General features: G+C 39.5%; 1 protein-coding gene across 1 annotated transcript in view; it reads right to left on the reverse strand.

Moving 5' to 3' along the window:
* The window catches only part of LOC113028244 (protein kinase C epsilon type-like), a 52,710-nt gene that overhangs the window by 18,945 nt on the left and 20,091 nt on the right, over window positions 1-13,674 (reverse strand). Inside the window, exon 2 of the mRNA XM_026178356.1 lies at window positions 7,904-7,967. Within this exon, the coding sequence (XP_026034141.1) occupies window positions 7,904-7,967 (64 nt within the window). The remainder of the gene's footprint in view (window positions 1-7,903; window positions 7,968-13,674) is intronic.

The following is a 13,674-nucleotide window of genomic DNA, read 5'->3' on the forward strand; positions in this document are numbered from 1 at the left end:
GAAACCACCTCTCTGCACTTCTTCAGTTACAAGAATTACATTTGCCAAAGAAGGGAAATTTCCATCTGAATCTTTGGTTAACCATAACCTGGTCATCACCGGCTCGCTGGATGTGAAGTGCCTGAATTAGCAATTGGACAGAAACCAGATCAAATTCAACAAATTTAACTGCAAAGTTCAAATTTGCTTATATTCTATTAACACAAATGGAAAGTGCAACACGGCATCGTAGACCTTTAAATGTCTGGTATTTCTCCTCTTAATGTAATGAATTTAAAATATTTCACATTGATATATATGCTTATATATTTTAGTATATCTAATCTTCCCTTGACTACCAAAATGCAGCTAAACGTTTACACTAAAAAGTACTCAAAACAGAAAGAGAAAGGAAAGCCTGTGACTCTGAAGTTTTCTAGGAAAACAGGAAGGACTTCGGGTTTGGAGTTTGGTTTGTTTTACATTTCAAAGGAGGGAACTGGCAAGGATGCACACAGAGAAAAGGTTTTCTATCCAAAATACCTGGAACTTCTTCTCTCAGAAATCCTTTTCATAGTGCTGTTTGTCTGATTTCTGCTCTCTGCTTATAAAACATCTGCTCTTCCACCAAAGGAAAACCATCAGGACTGTGATTAAAAAGATATGTAACAAGTTTTTATTTATTTAAAATGTGATCTATTTTACACAATACTGAAATACATTTGTGTTTAACAAATGGGCCAGAATATCAGGAAAATACATAAAAATCTGTTAACCAATGTTGAGTCTTAAATATTTATGGAACAACAGGACTTCTGTGTGTGAGGTCGCCGCCCACATCCTGCCACAGCCTTGCCACTCTGGTGAAGGCTCACGAAGATGCAGATGCCTCCTCTAAGTTCCTCCTATTATCAACATATCACTGAGTTAGCACTGAATTTGTTTGCCCTCAAATCTACTATATATCAATATCAGAAGTTAATAAGCATGTTTGTGTATGTTTTTGTGTGTTAAAGCCCTGACTTCAGTTTAGGAGACGAAGCCTGAGGTGAGGAAATAGTGCAGGGGGAGGCATAATGAGAAAGAGATCATTAAATTATACATGTAAAAATGCTAACTAATAGAATTTGAAAAAGCTATTTCTGATCTTTACATTAACGGTAAGTTATAAGGCCTATTACACATGTGGCCGGTCTCTAGTCACATAGATAAAGTGCAATTAGGCGGAACAGCGATGTCCACCTTGGCCACTGTATTCAAGATGGCGGGCAACATGGTGGCCTCCACATCTATTTTTAATGGATTAACACTTAAGTTTAATTAAAATGCATCAGTGTTGTATCAGGCTGTTTTAGTTGATTCATTATGGGAACGTCCATGAATAATAAGCTCATGTGCTCTTTCCCATCCAGTACACACAGCATCGATGCTTACTGGTCTTAAAAGTACTTGCGACTGCCTTTGTTACCCCTCAGGTTTCTAGTCGGCACACCTATGGTACCAATTTGAAAATCCAACATCACCTCATTCAAGAGTTATCACCTTCATAAGATTTTCAAAAAACTTGACCTCTGATCTCTGACCTTGAGGTTAAGGTCACCAGCATTCAAACCCGTCCGAGGTTTTTAGTAGACACATACCCCCATCAGCCTTTTTTTCTTGACTGAACTAAACTAAATCTTACTGCAGAGAACAGACAGAAATTCAAAATAACACTAGATTTTATTGAAAAACCTAAAGTAGAAAAAGTCTTTATAGAGTTGAGGAAAATTATTTGTATTATTTCTTCATTGCACTGAAAATGTTCTGTTAACTATCTGATTAATTTGGATAAACAAAGGCTGCACTGAAAAACAATAAGCCTTTCTTGGAAAAAGTTTAGCCTGAAATTCTCCTGTTGTAGATGCAAGTACGCAATTGCCACGAAGGTTATGACTTAAGCTTTAAAGGAAATCGGCTTTATTTGACAAAATGGCGCTGGGGTGGGGTGGTGGAGGGACTCAAAAAGGAAGACATGAAGAACATGAAAGCAGCGATCGAGAAATACCGATGGAGAAGTCTACAGATGGACAGATTAGGTCAGATTATTGTTATTTGCTTCCTGAGAACAACAGATGCAGGAGGATGGAGAGGAGAGACGAGAATTAAAGAGGAAGAAAAAAAAAGGAGAGGAACACATCCTTCCAGCCTCCGAAGCTGCAGAGAACAGATTGCAACAAGGGGAAAAAAATAAATCTGCTAAAAATACCACCTCATCCTCTATTTCTCACCCTCCATCTCTCCATCCCTCCTATCAGGACGCACACACACACACACACCATTTGTTTTTATCAGCATACATTAGCTCGAGCACTCAAGCCAGCTGAACTCAGGAAGTTCAGGAGTGGGAGGAGAGTGGGTCGTGAGGTCACAGCCGAGTGTCCAATCGTCGATGAGGAGGGCTTGACATGGACGCCTGAGACTGTGCATGTGTGTGAGTGTGCGCGTGTGTTTGTATGTAATCTGTGGCTCAATCTCACCTACTATTTTAAGAATCCACTCCCTCTATCTCCACTCTCTACTGCTCTCTGCGTTACACCGCTGCACCCTCCCCTGCTCAGGCTATCCCACCACCCTCACACAAGTGCGCTCGCAGACGGATATATACATGCACAATTTCACCGGAGGGCACAGAGCTGCTTCTATTTATAACCAGGTGCGAGGATACACAGGTGCAGGTGAAAATCACTCTTATCAGGCAGCATGTGAGTGAGAGAATGTGTGCGGAGAGACCGACTCGATAAAGATCTTCTAGATGTTTCCGTGTTTAATCGACGTAAACAAACAGAGGAGACGGGAAAACGGAGAAGGAGAGAGAAGGGTCTGTGAGCTCTTAAGCTTTCTAGGAAAACAGGAAGGGCTTTGGATTCAGTTTTTTTCTTACATTTCAAAGCAAGGAACTGGCAAGGATGCACACAGAGAAAAGACGATTTTTTTCTTTACAAAATACCTGGAACGTCTCTCAGAAACTCTTTTCACACAGCTGTTTGTCTGATTTCCACTCAAGGTTTTTCCTGCTAATAGAAAATCATCAGAACTTTCATTAAAAACCACAAAAATTAGCAAGTTATAATTTAAAATGTGAGTTATTTTATTGAACATTGAGCCCTGCCACTCCGGTGAAGGCCGATAAAGATTATATTTAATTCTCTGTGCAGATTTTCTTAGAAAACACGTAGCAGCATCGGTTCACCGAAGACTTTATATAAATGGTGTGCAAAATCCCAATGAGAAGCCTGAAGACAGTGATTTCGAAGTTGCACTCCTGGTGTTTTGCACCAACTCATTCTTTCCGTTTGTATCCGGGGGAAAAGGTGCACAAATATGCAAATTCCTCCCAGGTGACTTGAAATGACTGGAGGTGGCGACTGAGTATTATTACCCTTCTTTCTTCCTCAAGACAATGACTTACTCTAATGTTTTAGGTCTCCATGGCGATGACGTTAATGCTAGGGCTGCCACGATTAGTCGACTAGTCACGATTACGTAGACTATCAGAATCGTCGACAACTGATTTAATAGTCGATGCGTCGTTTGAAGCTTTGTAAGATCACAAAAGACGCAGGAATAAGTAGCAGGATTTAAGAGTGTAATAACGGACTGAAACAGAAGATGGCAGCACTGCATGTACAAGGATGCCAGCAGCCGTTAAACCCCGAAGAAGGAGAAGTAGCTCTGTCCCACAATTCATAGCGCAGCCCAGCTCAGTTTCCAACAATGGCGGAAGCTAGTTAGTTTTACTATTATTATTCTTTCTGGGTCACAAAATAAACGTTTAACATATTTTCAGGCGAGAATGTAGCTGTGTAAACCTCAAATATCTGCTCAGTTTATCAAGACACCACATATTTTCAAAAGCGCTCTAACGTTTTCAGAGACGTCTGTTACCCACTAGCTCGATAGCTAGCCAGGGGCAAGGCTCACTAGGGCCCGTGAGACTCCCGGCAAATCGTTTTCAAACCCACCGCTGTCTTTCGCTACTCAGGTTAAACATATATAAGTCACTTAGATAACTTAAAAATGTTATTGTTTGGCTTTTTGTAGTATTTTATTTGTTCCTGAGTAAATCGGTTTGGCTGAGATTAAAGTTATAGTTTTTACACAGCTGAATAAACGTCAAGCAGACAGCTGATTATCAGAAGTGTGAGATGCTGGAGAATATACTCCGGTGTCCTGTTATATTTTAGATAGCAAGGAGTTTATTGAACTTCACCGAAACAATCTGCAAATTTCATTAAAATTTAATAAACTATCATCTTGTCTTTATTTTTAGTTAGCACATATCTTAAACACTTAAAGCTGTAAGCTAATGATAGTTATGCAAGAGCAGATGCTGCTGGTGCAATAAGCTGTACGCTGTACGTCCAATGGATGCACGATCTGATTAGTCGACTAATCGCAAAAATAATCGGTGACTAGTCAACTATCAAAATAATCGTTTGTGGCAGCCCTAGTTAATACATTTGGTTGTTTTCGTATTTAATGTCAAGTACACTAGTGTATTTGTTTCCAGTGTGCATTATATGTGTGCTGAGTGGCAAATCTGTCCATGATACTGTCTATTTCCTGATTTCGTCAATTAGCTAAAAAGCATTTCTAAATTTTATTTATTTATATATTTTCATTGTCTTCAACTTTCTTCTGCTGCGTGGTTAAAAATGGTGTTCCTCCTGATATAACGTAACACTGAGTCCTAGAACCAAGAAATTCTGGCTTTTTTGTAACCGCTGCAAATCCCTTGAGATCCCTGGCTAAATATAGATCCCTTTAAGCCGGAGCAGCTTGATTATAATTTATAAATATTCAGTATTCACACTTAAGTCCTAATATTTTGCTAAAATAACATAAAATGTCATGATAAAACCCAATTTCAGCCCAAAGATTGTTAAGTAATGGTATAGACTATTAAATGCCAGAGTCAGTCAGTGAGATTCTGGGCTACCCGAGAGCTATCTAAATATCTACATGCTGCATTTTGAATTATTAATAAAACTGTGTCTCTTTTCATTTGATTAACATTTTACATTCTAAAATTATGTTTACATTTGATGATGTTAATGACTAGATGAGTTAGAAAACACTCAGAAAACTGAGCACAATGTAATGGGAGAGAATAATCTTTGTGATGTTGCATGTATATACAACAGCTATTAAAAACATGAATCAGTCCTTTGGTAATCAAACTGTATTTTATGCTTCAAGGCTAGAAAAGAAGAACAACGCTATACTAACTTGCTTGCATCATATGATAGCATGTTAGGTGTAATGATACAAGGCAGTGCCATAAAAACAGAAGAAACTGCTCAAATCCAAGTCTGAGGTTTCAGTATTGCTTAATCTGAAACTCCCGTGACCAAGTTTGGTTTGTAGGGTTGTCAACCAGCCATCATCATATCTCTGAACCTCTGAGTTACCTCACGGCCGGCCCTCTGTCCCTTCTATAAGCAGTCTAAGACCATGGTGTGTCGTTTTCTCATTCAGCATTTGAGTCGCTCGGTACTTTAAGTGCTGATGTAGTAAAGATAAGATTACAGGTGCAATTCCAGCTTGTAAGTACAATTTCAGCCCAGTTATGTACCATTTCTTTTGGACATCTAATCAACGGAAAATCGCTCAGTGTGCTGACGTGCTTATTTACACGGTCGCCAGTCACAGAGCAACATTATCATTTATTTTGAGTTGTGTGTCTTCGCACCTGGCAGATGTGAGTGCAACATTCACTCAAAACCCCTAAGGGAAATATCTTTCTGTTTACCTGCTAAAATATCCACGATGTTTACCAGCTACTCACACGGGTAGAGGGTTTTTAGAGCTTTTTACGCACACACACACAAAAAAAAGAAACACCCGCCCGCTGCAGCTGAAAACAATGCTGTTAAAACAGCAAGCTGAGTGCTAGAAAGCTAAACAATGAGCTGATGATGAAATAAAATTGATGACTGATTTATTATTAATATGTTGCATTAATCTTTTATGATTCAGTACTTACTGATAGACCTTTTCACATATAAAATGCATTATGTGGGCGGAATTCGGGACGGCTGAACATTACACGTGTCACATTATTGCAAATTATCGGCTGCTTTCCATGCAGAAAAATATAATGAGCCCAGCCAATAACACAATTAACATTAAGGATAGATGCTTTTTATGCACACCAAAACTAAACTGGCAAGAAGCTTCAGTAATCAATAGATTCATGCAGACCTTATTCAGATGTTCCTGTTAGGGTCGTCACAGCGCATCGCCTGTTTCCATCTCTTCCTGTGCTCTGCACATTCGTCTGTCACACCATCTATCTGCATGTCCTCTCGCTCCATCCACAAACCTCATCTTTGGCCATTTTTCCTTCTGCCTGGTAGCTCCATGTTCTACACTCTTCTCCCATTTTAACAAGTATCTCTCCACCGCACAACCCAGTTCAATCTCACCTCTCTTACTTTGTCCCTGAAGTATCTGACTCCCTCTGAATCCTGTCGACTAACATCGCTACCACCTTGTAAACACTCTTTTCTTCACCTCCACACCAGTTAGCATGCTCGTGTCAAAAATTGGTCAACCGTCCGTATGCATGCAGTTCTCTCAACTCTAAGGAACATTTTAGTGGCAGCGAGCTACGGTTTTTAATCATACACCGAACCGCTTTACTGTTTTGGATCACTAGTATCACTCCCTTTGTTTCCACTGAGAAAACAAAGCTGTTTCTCCCGATCGTGGCTCAAGAGTTGGGAGTTCGCCTTGTAATCGGAAGGTTGCCGGTTCGAGCCCCGGCTTGGACAGTCTCGGTCGTTGTGTCCTTGGGCAAGACACTTCACCCGTTGCCTACTGGTGGTGGTCAGAGGGCCCGGTGGCGCCAGTGTCCGGCAGCCTCGCCTCTGTCAGTGTGCCCCAGGGTGGCTGTGGCTACAATGTAGCTTGCCATCACCAGTGTGTGAATGTGTGCGTGAATGGGTGGATGACTGGATATGTAAAGCGCTTTGGGGTCCTTAGGGACTAGTAAAGCGCTATATAAATACAGGCCATTTACCATTTACCATTTTTCACACACAGCTAAAAGCCTCTCTATGCTACCTGCTCGGGATCTAAGACCCAACATTTAGCAATACTTATAAACACCTGAACATATCAGTCATATCAGAGAGAAAAAAACAGAGCTAAATGCAGAATAAAAGAAAATATTCGATGCTATTTTAATGCTAAGGGTAAGGAAAATACTTACTGGCATGTTTGCCCTATTACACAATCATTCAGCCATGTGAGGTCTAAGTCATCGCAGGTAGTCCTACCCTTATCTTTTGGAGAAGGGCAAAACAGACAGTGAACACTGAATAGTTCTTGAGCATCAGTTACAATTAATATTTCCTGGGTTCCCTGACTGCCACTCTTAAACAAAAATATCCTGATTGCCTAAGGTTAGCGTAAAGGTGTTTACATACCAGACATTTCATGTATAATATTTACCAATTTTTCAGATGTGAATGAGAAGATCTGACCATTCAGATGACTGCATTTGGAAGCACTGTCATCAAAGTGCTTGCTCATAAGGGGGTCATTTGATTGCTGGGGTTTGCTCTGTATCATTGTGTTGTTGTCTTTACCTTATAATATAAAGCACCTTGAGGCAACTGTTGTTGTGATTTAGTGCTATATAAATAAAAGTGAGTGCCGCTGTTTTACAATGCACTCGGTGTGTAAGGGCTTTTAGGGTTGGCACTAATGATAAGCACTATACTATACAAAACTACATTTGTATTAAAAGACGGTTATAAATTCTTCCTTTTCATGTTTGTTACTGCCAGCTTTGCACATGTGTGCGTGCATGCGTGCATATTTTTGTGCATTTCTCTCTCCCTCTTTGTATAATGGTGCTTCGTGGTGATCTTACCTTCAGTGGAGGATCCGGACAGATCAATGACCACGTACACCTTCCCTTCCGGCTCCAAGTCAATCTGTGTAGAGGAAGAAAGAAAGAAACGGAGAGTAAATCAGCAAGAAATAACACGACTGAACAGTGAGTGCGGCACGGGGGCAGTCCTCCAGCACAAACAAACACACCAGTGCACATGCAAGAGGTCATTATCTTGACTAGATTACACTCCGCCCCGACACTCCATATTATTATGGTTACACTCTTTTAGCCCCCATGTACTCCTGGTATTAAATGCAATTATGCATAAAGATTATATGTAAGCAATTATCTGCATTTTCAGATATATTGTAAACAACATATAATAAATGCAAAGGCACCACTATCTTTATTCGTCCTTCAGCTAGGTAAGTAGGTAAGTAGAGCAGCAAATTTCACACAGAAGGTGATACAGCTGTACTGGCTCAACCTTTTTTGCCTTTGGCGAGGTGAGTTTGTCTCCATCACTTTGCAGCGTTTGTGTAGAACAAAAATAAATAAATAAATAAATAAATTCAAGGACGGCATTCACTTTTTCACTTTATAACGTGGCTGCTTTAACAACCACATTCAAGCAGGATGTAAAAGTACAGAACGCATGTTAATAGCTGGTGTAAAATGAAATGGAGCTTAGCATAATACAAAGCTTCAGCATTTCTGCTGAGGTCTTTGGGGGTGATTAGAGAATCCTTCCATCCTTCCATTTTATTCCATTTATCCAATTCAGGGGTTTTTGACATTAATCTGAAGTCAAACATGACATAAGTTTGACTTAGGTAGTGCATTTCTTATGATGCTTGTGATACTATGCATGTACTCGCTAACTCAACCAGAAAACTAAACATTCCCATCGTTGCTGAATTGTACTAAAACTAATTAATCATCTTTTACACACCTTCTTACAATTATAATTCTTTTGAGTAATTTTGAGTAACAACAAAAAAAAAGTAAAATCAAAGGTTTATTTATTCAAATAATTAATCATTAAGGAGAATGCACTTGGTAAAAATTAAATGTATACCAATCAAATCAATTTAATTTGACCCTAATCTGTTAAATTTAATGTTTTACCATGTGCTCATATAACAAAAATGCATGGTACTTTGGGCATAAATCTTTTTTTATCGTATTGTGTTGCACAGACATGAGTCGTTTATTTGATTTATTTATTTGATACACCCTGTTTGTGATCATGTACAATGTTTGACATCGACCATTAAATTAGGCTCAATTTTAAGTATTTTCTTATTTTTACGTTTGTTTGAATATTCTCTATAGCTCCTGTTCAACTACATATCAAATATCAGTCGACTCAGATCTCCAAAATCTGGTAAGCTTGCGTGAACCTTTCACGCTATTCCCAGTCGTGGTGCGCCCATTCATACCCAGGTGCGGCTGGATGGTAGATGAATTGGGCACACTTAGGCGCTTTACACATCAAGTATGAAAGGAATTCAGCCATCGATGAAGATGTAACCTCAACACCGCTCGTCTGTCATTCCCCTTTCCAAACACCTGTCTCATGAGAAATGTGTGTATGCGAGCAGATTTCAGCACTCACATCTGCTTCCCGAGCATGACAGATGAGGTTTGAAGACAGGCGAGACAGAAAACAGGAGCTGCAGCGGCATGAAAGGATTCTCCATTGGAAAGTTTTCTGTGTATACAAGTGTCACATGCATGTGTTCTCTAGTACAAAAATATTAATAAGAGCGTCGGCCAGTGAGAAGATGGGAGTAAAGTATTCGGTCTGGGTAAATCTAATTGAGAGGTTTGGTTGTTTTTAAGTGATTGAAACTGGATATCTTTGGTCTTTGGTCATGACTGTGTCTTCAGGAAGTGTAACGGATATGTTTTGCTATTCTCTGAGACTATCTAAAAGACAGGACAGCCATTTCCTGCCTTCTCTTCATGCCCCTCACCACGTTCCCCAGTGTGATCGGTATTCTCACACCGTCATCATTATCATCACCTTTACCACCACCTTCACTTCAACACAGTCTACAGTATCACAGCTTGATTACTGCTGACATTTGATTGTGTTTTCTTGTCAATTTTAACTCAACTGCACTGATAAACTGCACACAATCAAGATACGTACCTGCAAAATGTACTCAAGTCACATTTTTCACTGCTGTGTTTTTATAAAAGAGACTGAGATTGAGTTTTTGGACCTTTTGGAGCATTACTTAACAAATTACTGTGTCATACAGACAATCGAAGAACTTTCTGCATTAGTTTTCATGACTGAAATTCTAGTATGTTAGTACTAATTAGTAGATATGAGTGTTTCTGTGTTGCCTATGTGCTATGTGTGTATGCAGCTTGCTATCGTTACCTTTCAAGCTCGAGGCTTAAAAACACGAGGTCCTATATCTGGACGAGTGGTTGACTGGGTCCTCAGTCAACTTTGCTGATCTAAAAAATACCTCAGAAAAACCAAACTCAGAACTTTAGGAAAATAAAGGCATCAAAATAGAAAAAAAATGGGTTAAAGGCAACTCACTAGTAACACAAATAAAGGAACAGACATTGTATGGAATACAGTCAGATTTCGTATAAACTTCAGCTTATCAATGGTTAAAAAATGAGCAGGTTGTCATCTGTGTTTGCAGCATACTGTTTGCAATGACTTGCTGTAACAGTTAGGCTAAACCAAATAGCAAGTGTCCCTTCCTGCTAAATAACACTGCTCATCCAGTGTGTGCAGCACAAGATCATTTACATACGGCGATTATTAAGCTCTAATATTAACTTCCTGCATTTTAACGTAAGGGAAATTGCTGTTATTATAGAGAGCAGCAATCAAAATGTTTATGGCTGCATAATGCAATTTAAATAAATATAGTAGAGAATTTCTTGATAGTAAAAAGCTCAGCCCAGTAAAACCTTCCTCAGCACAGAGTCCAATGAGCACCTTGGCAAAACATTCTCTTGTGTGAGTTTATGGCGAACAAATTTGCAGCACTGGCATCTTGGACAAGTCACATCGCATCCAAGTCTCATCCAAACCTTTTATTTTTAGATCACCAGCAAGCCCAATTCTGAAGGTATCTACACATTATAAATGTGGTAAGATATTAGTGTCTATTCTTATACTCAAAGATATTTAGAGTTTCCAAAACAGCGACTAGTTGATAGAGGACGTCTGGAATGAAGGCAGTATGAGATGTATGTACAGTACAGTTATAATCCATTCATCCTCTATATAAAATGAATAAATTAAAGTCAGTGTAATTAAATGAATTAATCAAAACCGCAGCTGATTAAATCACCACATCAATCATTATTTTTATTAAAAACAAAAAAAATTACATGTTATAATGAGTTAAGCCAGCCATAAAAAAGGGAGGCAGTTTCAAACTTTTAAATATTAATGGGTAAGGGCGATCTGCATACGCACAGAGACTTATTCAACACCAGCCGCCCACAACACACATGCAGTCACAGAGATGGGAGAAAGTGCAACAGAGCGAGCTGGAGAGGCAGACGACCCAGGAAGAGAGAGTGAGGAAGAGAGAGTGAGGAAGAGAGGTTTAAATCCTTAGTTAAGCTCTGGGACAGCAGCAGATCCTCTTATGCAACAGTCAGACTTGCACACAGGAGGCAGCAGCGCACATGCACACACACGCACACACGGACTCCATGCATTGCTGAACATGAGACACAAAGAACACAAACAAATAGGGGGTCCATACCTCCACACATCACACATCCTATCCCACAGCAATCAGGCACAGTGCGTGGAGAAACACACACAGAGCTACATGGACAGAAACTAACAGTCCTGCTGCCTCCAGTTGGACTAATATGACATAAACAAACAAACATGACACATTTTTTTAACCTACATATTTCCTGTCCCCTTAAAAATATCACAAAAATGCTGCTTGCTTAGATTTTTATGGTTCACAGAGTTAAAAGATACCCATGCAAATAAATTCATTAATGTGTTACATTTTCTTTTGATTCACTCTCAAGCTCATATTTTCTTCATCTGTATGACTTTCATCAAAGACCTGTCAGCTTTTCTGTCATTTTATGGTACTACTGATGTCAAGTAAAGATGGAACAATACAAAAAAAGGCCAGCTTGCGTGCATTTTAGTTGTTCTTACAGCAAGAAATGTGAAAAATGCCACACATTTGGTGTCATATCAGGGGATCTGCTGCATTTCTTTGACATATATTTTATTTTTAATTGAAAATCCCAATGTAAAGGAAACTGTCCCAAGCTAAAAACGCTAAAAGACTCGAAAGATGTACTACATATGAGAGTGCAAGTATTATCCTTTTGTTTTGTGTGTCTAACACATAGCAACTGCGGGGGATTTGTGACCTATAAACGCCATTGGATTCTTCATGTCTACCCTTGAAAATGATGTGCTAATCCCCAAACGTAACCTCTTGCATAACAGCGCATCTCAGCGGGGATTTCAGCCAAAAGATGGACGCAGAGTGATTTGGAACAGAGTGGAGCAAATGGACAGCACCATCACTGATTTAGCGCTCGGATGGCACGCCATCCTGCAAAACGGCACTCTTTCCACATCGCCAGTTACTGGCCACTTGAGCCATGCTGTGCCTTCGAGCTCGTTTTTCATATCCAAAATCAATTAAAATACAAAAAATACATCTGCTGCACAGATATGAGTTTTGGAGGATGAATTAGACCATATATGCACTCACATGTATCTTTAAAAATGAAAAAAGAAGAGTTTATTGCAGTTATAAAGCAATAAATAAAAGCCATGACAGATACAGTATTCTATGCACAATGGTTAATTAGGCATCCAGAATTATACCAGCTTTGTTATATACGACCATTTTTACCATAAATCCAAACCTCAGAGTTTGGCCAAATCACCACATTACTTGTAGATTGTAGAGTCATCTAAACGCTTCCCACAGATCGTCATGACATTGATTGTTACGGTAAAGTTAAACATCCATGTAATCTGAAGGAATTAGAAATATTTATAGGTCAATGGAGTTAAACATAATAGTGGATTCTTACATGAAGCATGGCCAAAGTTTCAAACAAAGAAGTTTCAGGCTGCAGGGTGCTCTAAACACTCTGATTAAAACGGGTTTTTTCTACTCCTGGATCTGCATGACCTAAATGAATATCTCTAATATGGTCGTTTAAGGTCAGGATAACACTTCATCGCAACCCTTGCAAGCCTGGGGACAGCCACACAGAGCAAAGTAGGCTGACAATTAAGCTGAACCAAGGCTGAGTGAAGCTGCTCCCTCATTCACAATGGGTCACCACAGCAGGTAGCACCGCATGTTTGATTTGGCAGTTTTACACCAGATGACCTCCCCCAAAGGTATTCGTGTCTCCTCCTTCCTCACTTCATAGTTGAATGTGTAAATCAGTACATTATGGGGCCACTGAACCAAGGCCCATTATAAGATTTTTAAAAATGCATTATTTTGGTCCTCGAGTCATGCAAAGCTACCATCAAAGGGTCCACCAATTAATAAATAGCTCGCTGTTTGTAGTAGATGAATGTGACTTGTAGTCTAAAAAGCACTTTGGGCATTACCCTTAGAACGATCACCTAACATTCAATTTCTAAAGCAGGTTTTTCCCACAGCGACCACTGTAGCAAGGAATATGCACTTGAATTGTGAGAATGATTTTCCACACTGTACCTTTAACAACACAATATTTCCTGGTTCAAAATACTGTACAGTGATAAGTCCAATCCCCAACCCCCCTTCGCTGTCGTTTTTACACTTTGC

Source organism: Astatotilapia calliptera, chromosome 8 (assembly GCF_900246225.1).
Source record: "Astatotilapia calliptera chromosome 8, fAstCal1.2, whole genome shotgun sequence".
Classification (NCBI taxonomy): Eukaryota; Metazoa; Chordata; class Actinopteri; order Cichliformes; family Cichlidae; genus Astatotilapia; species Astatotilapia calliptera.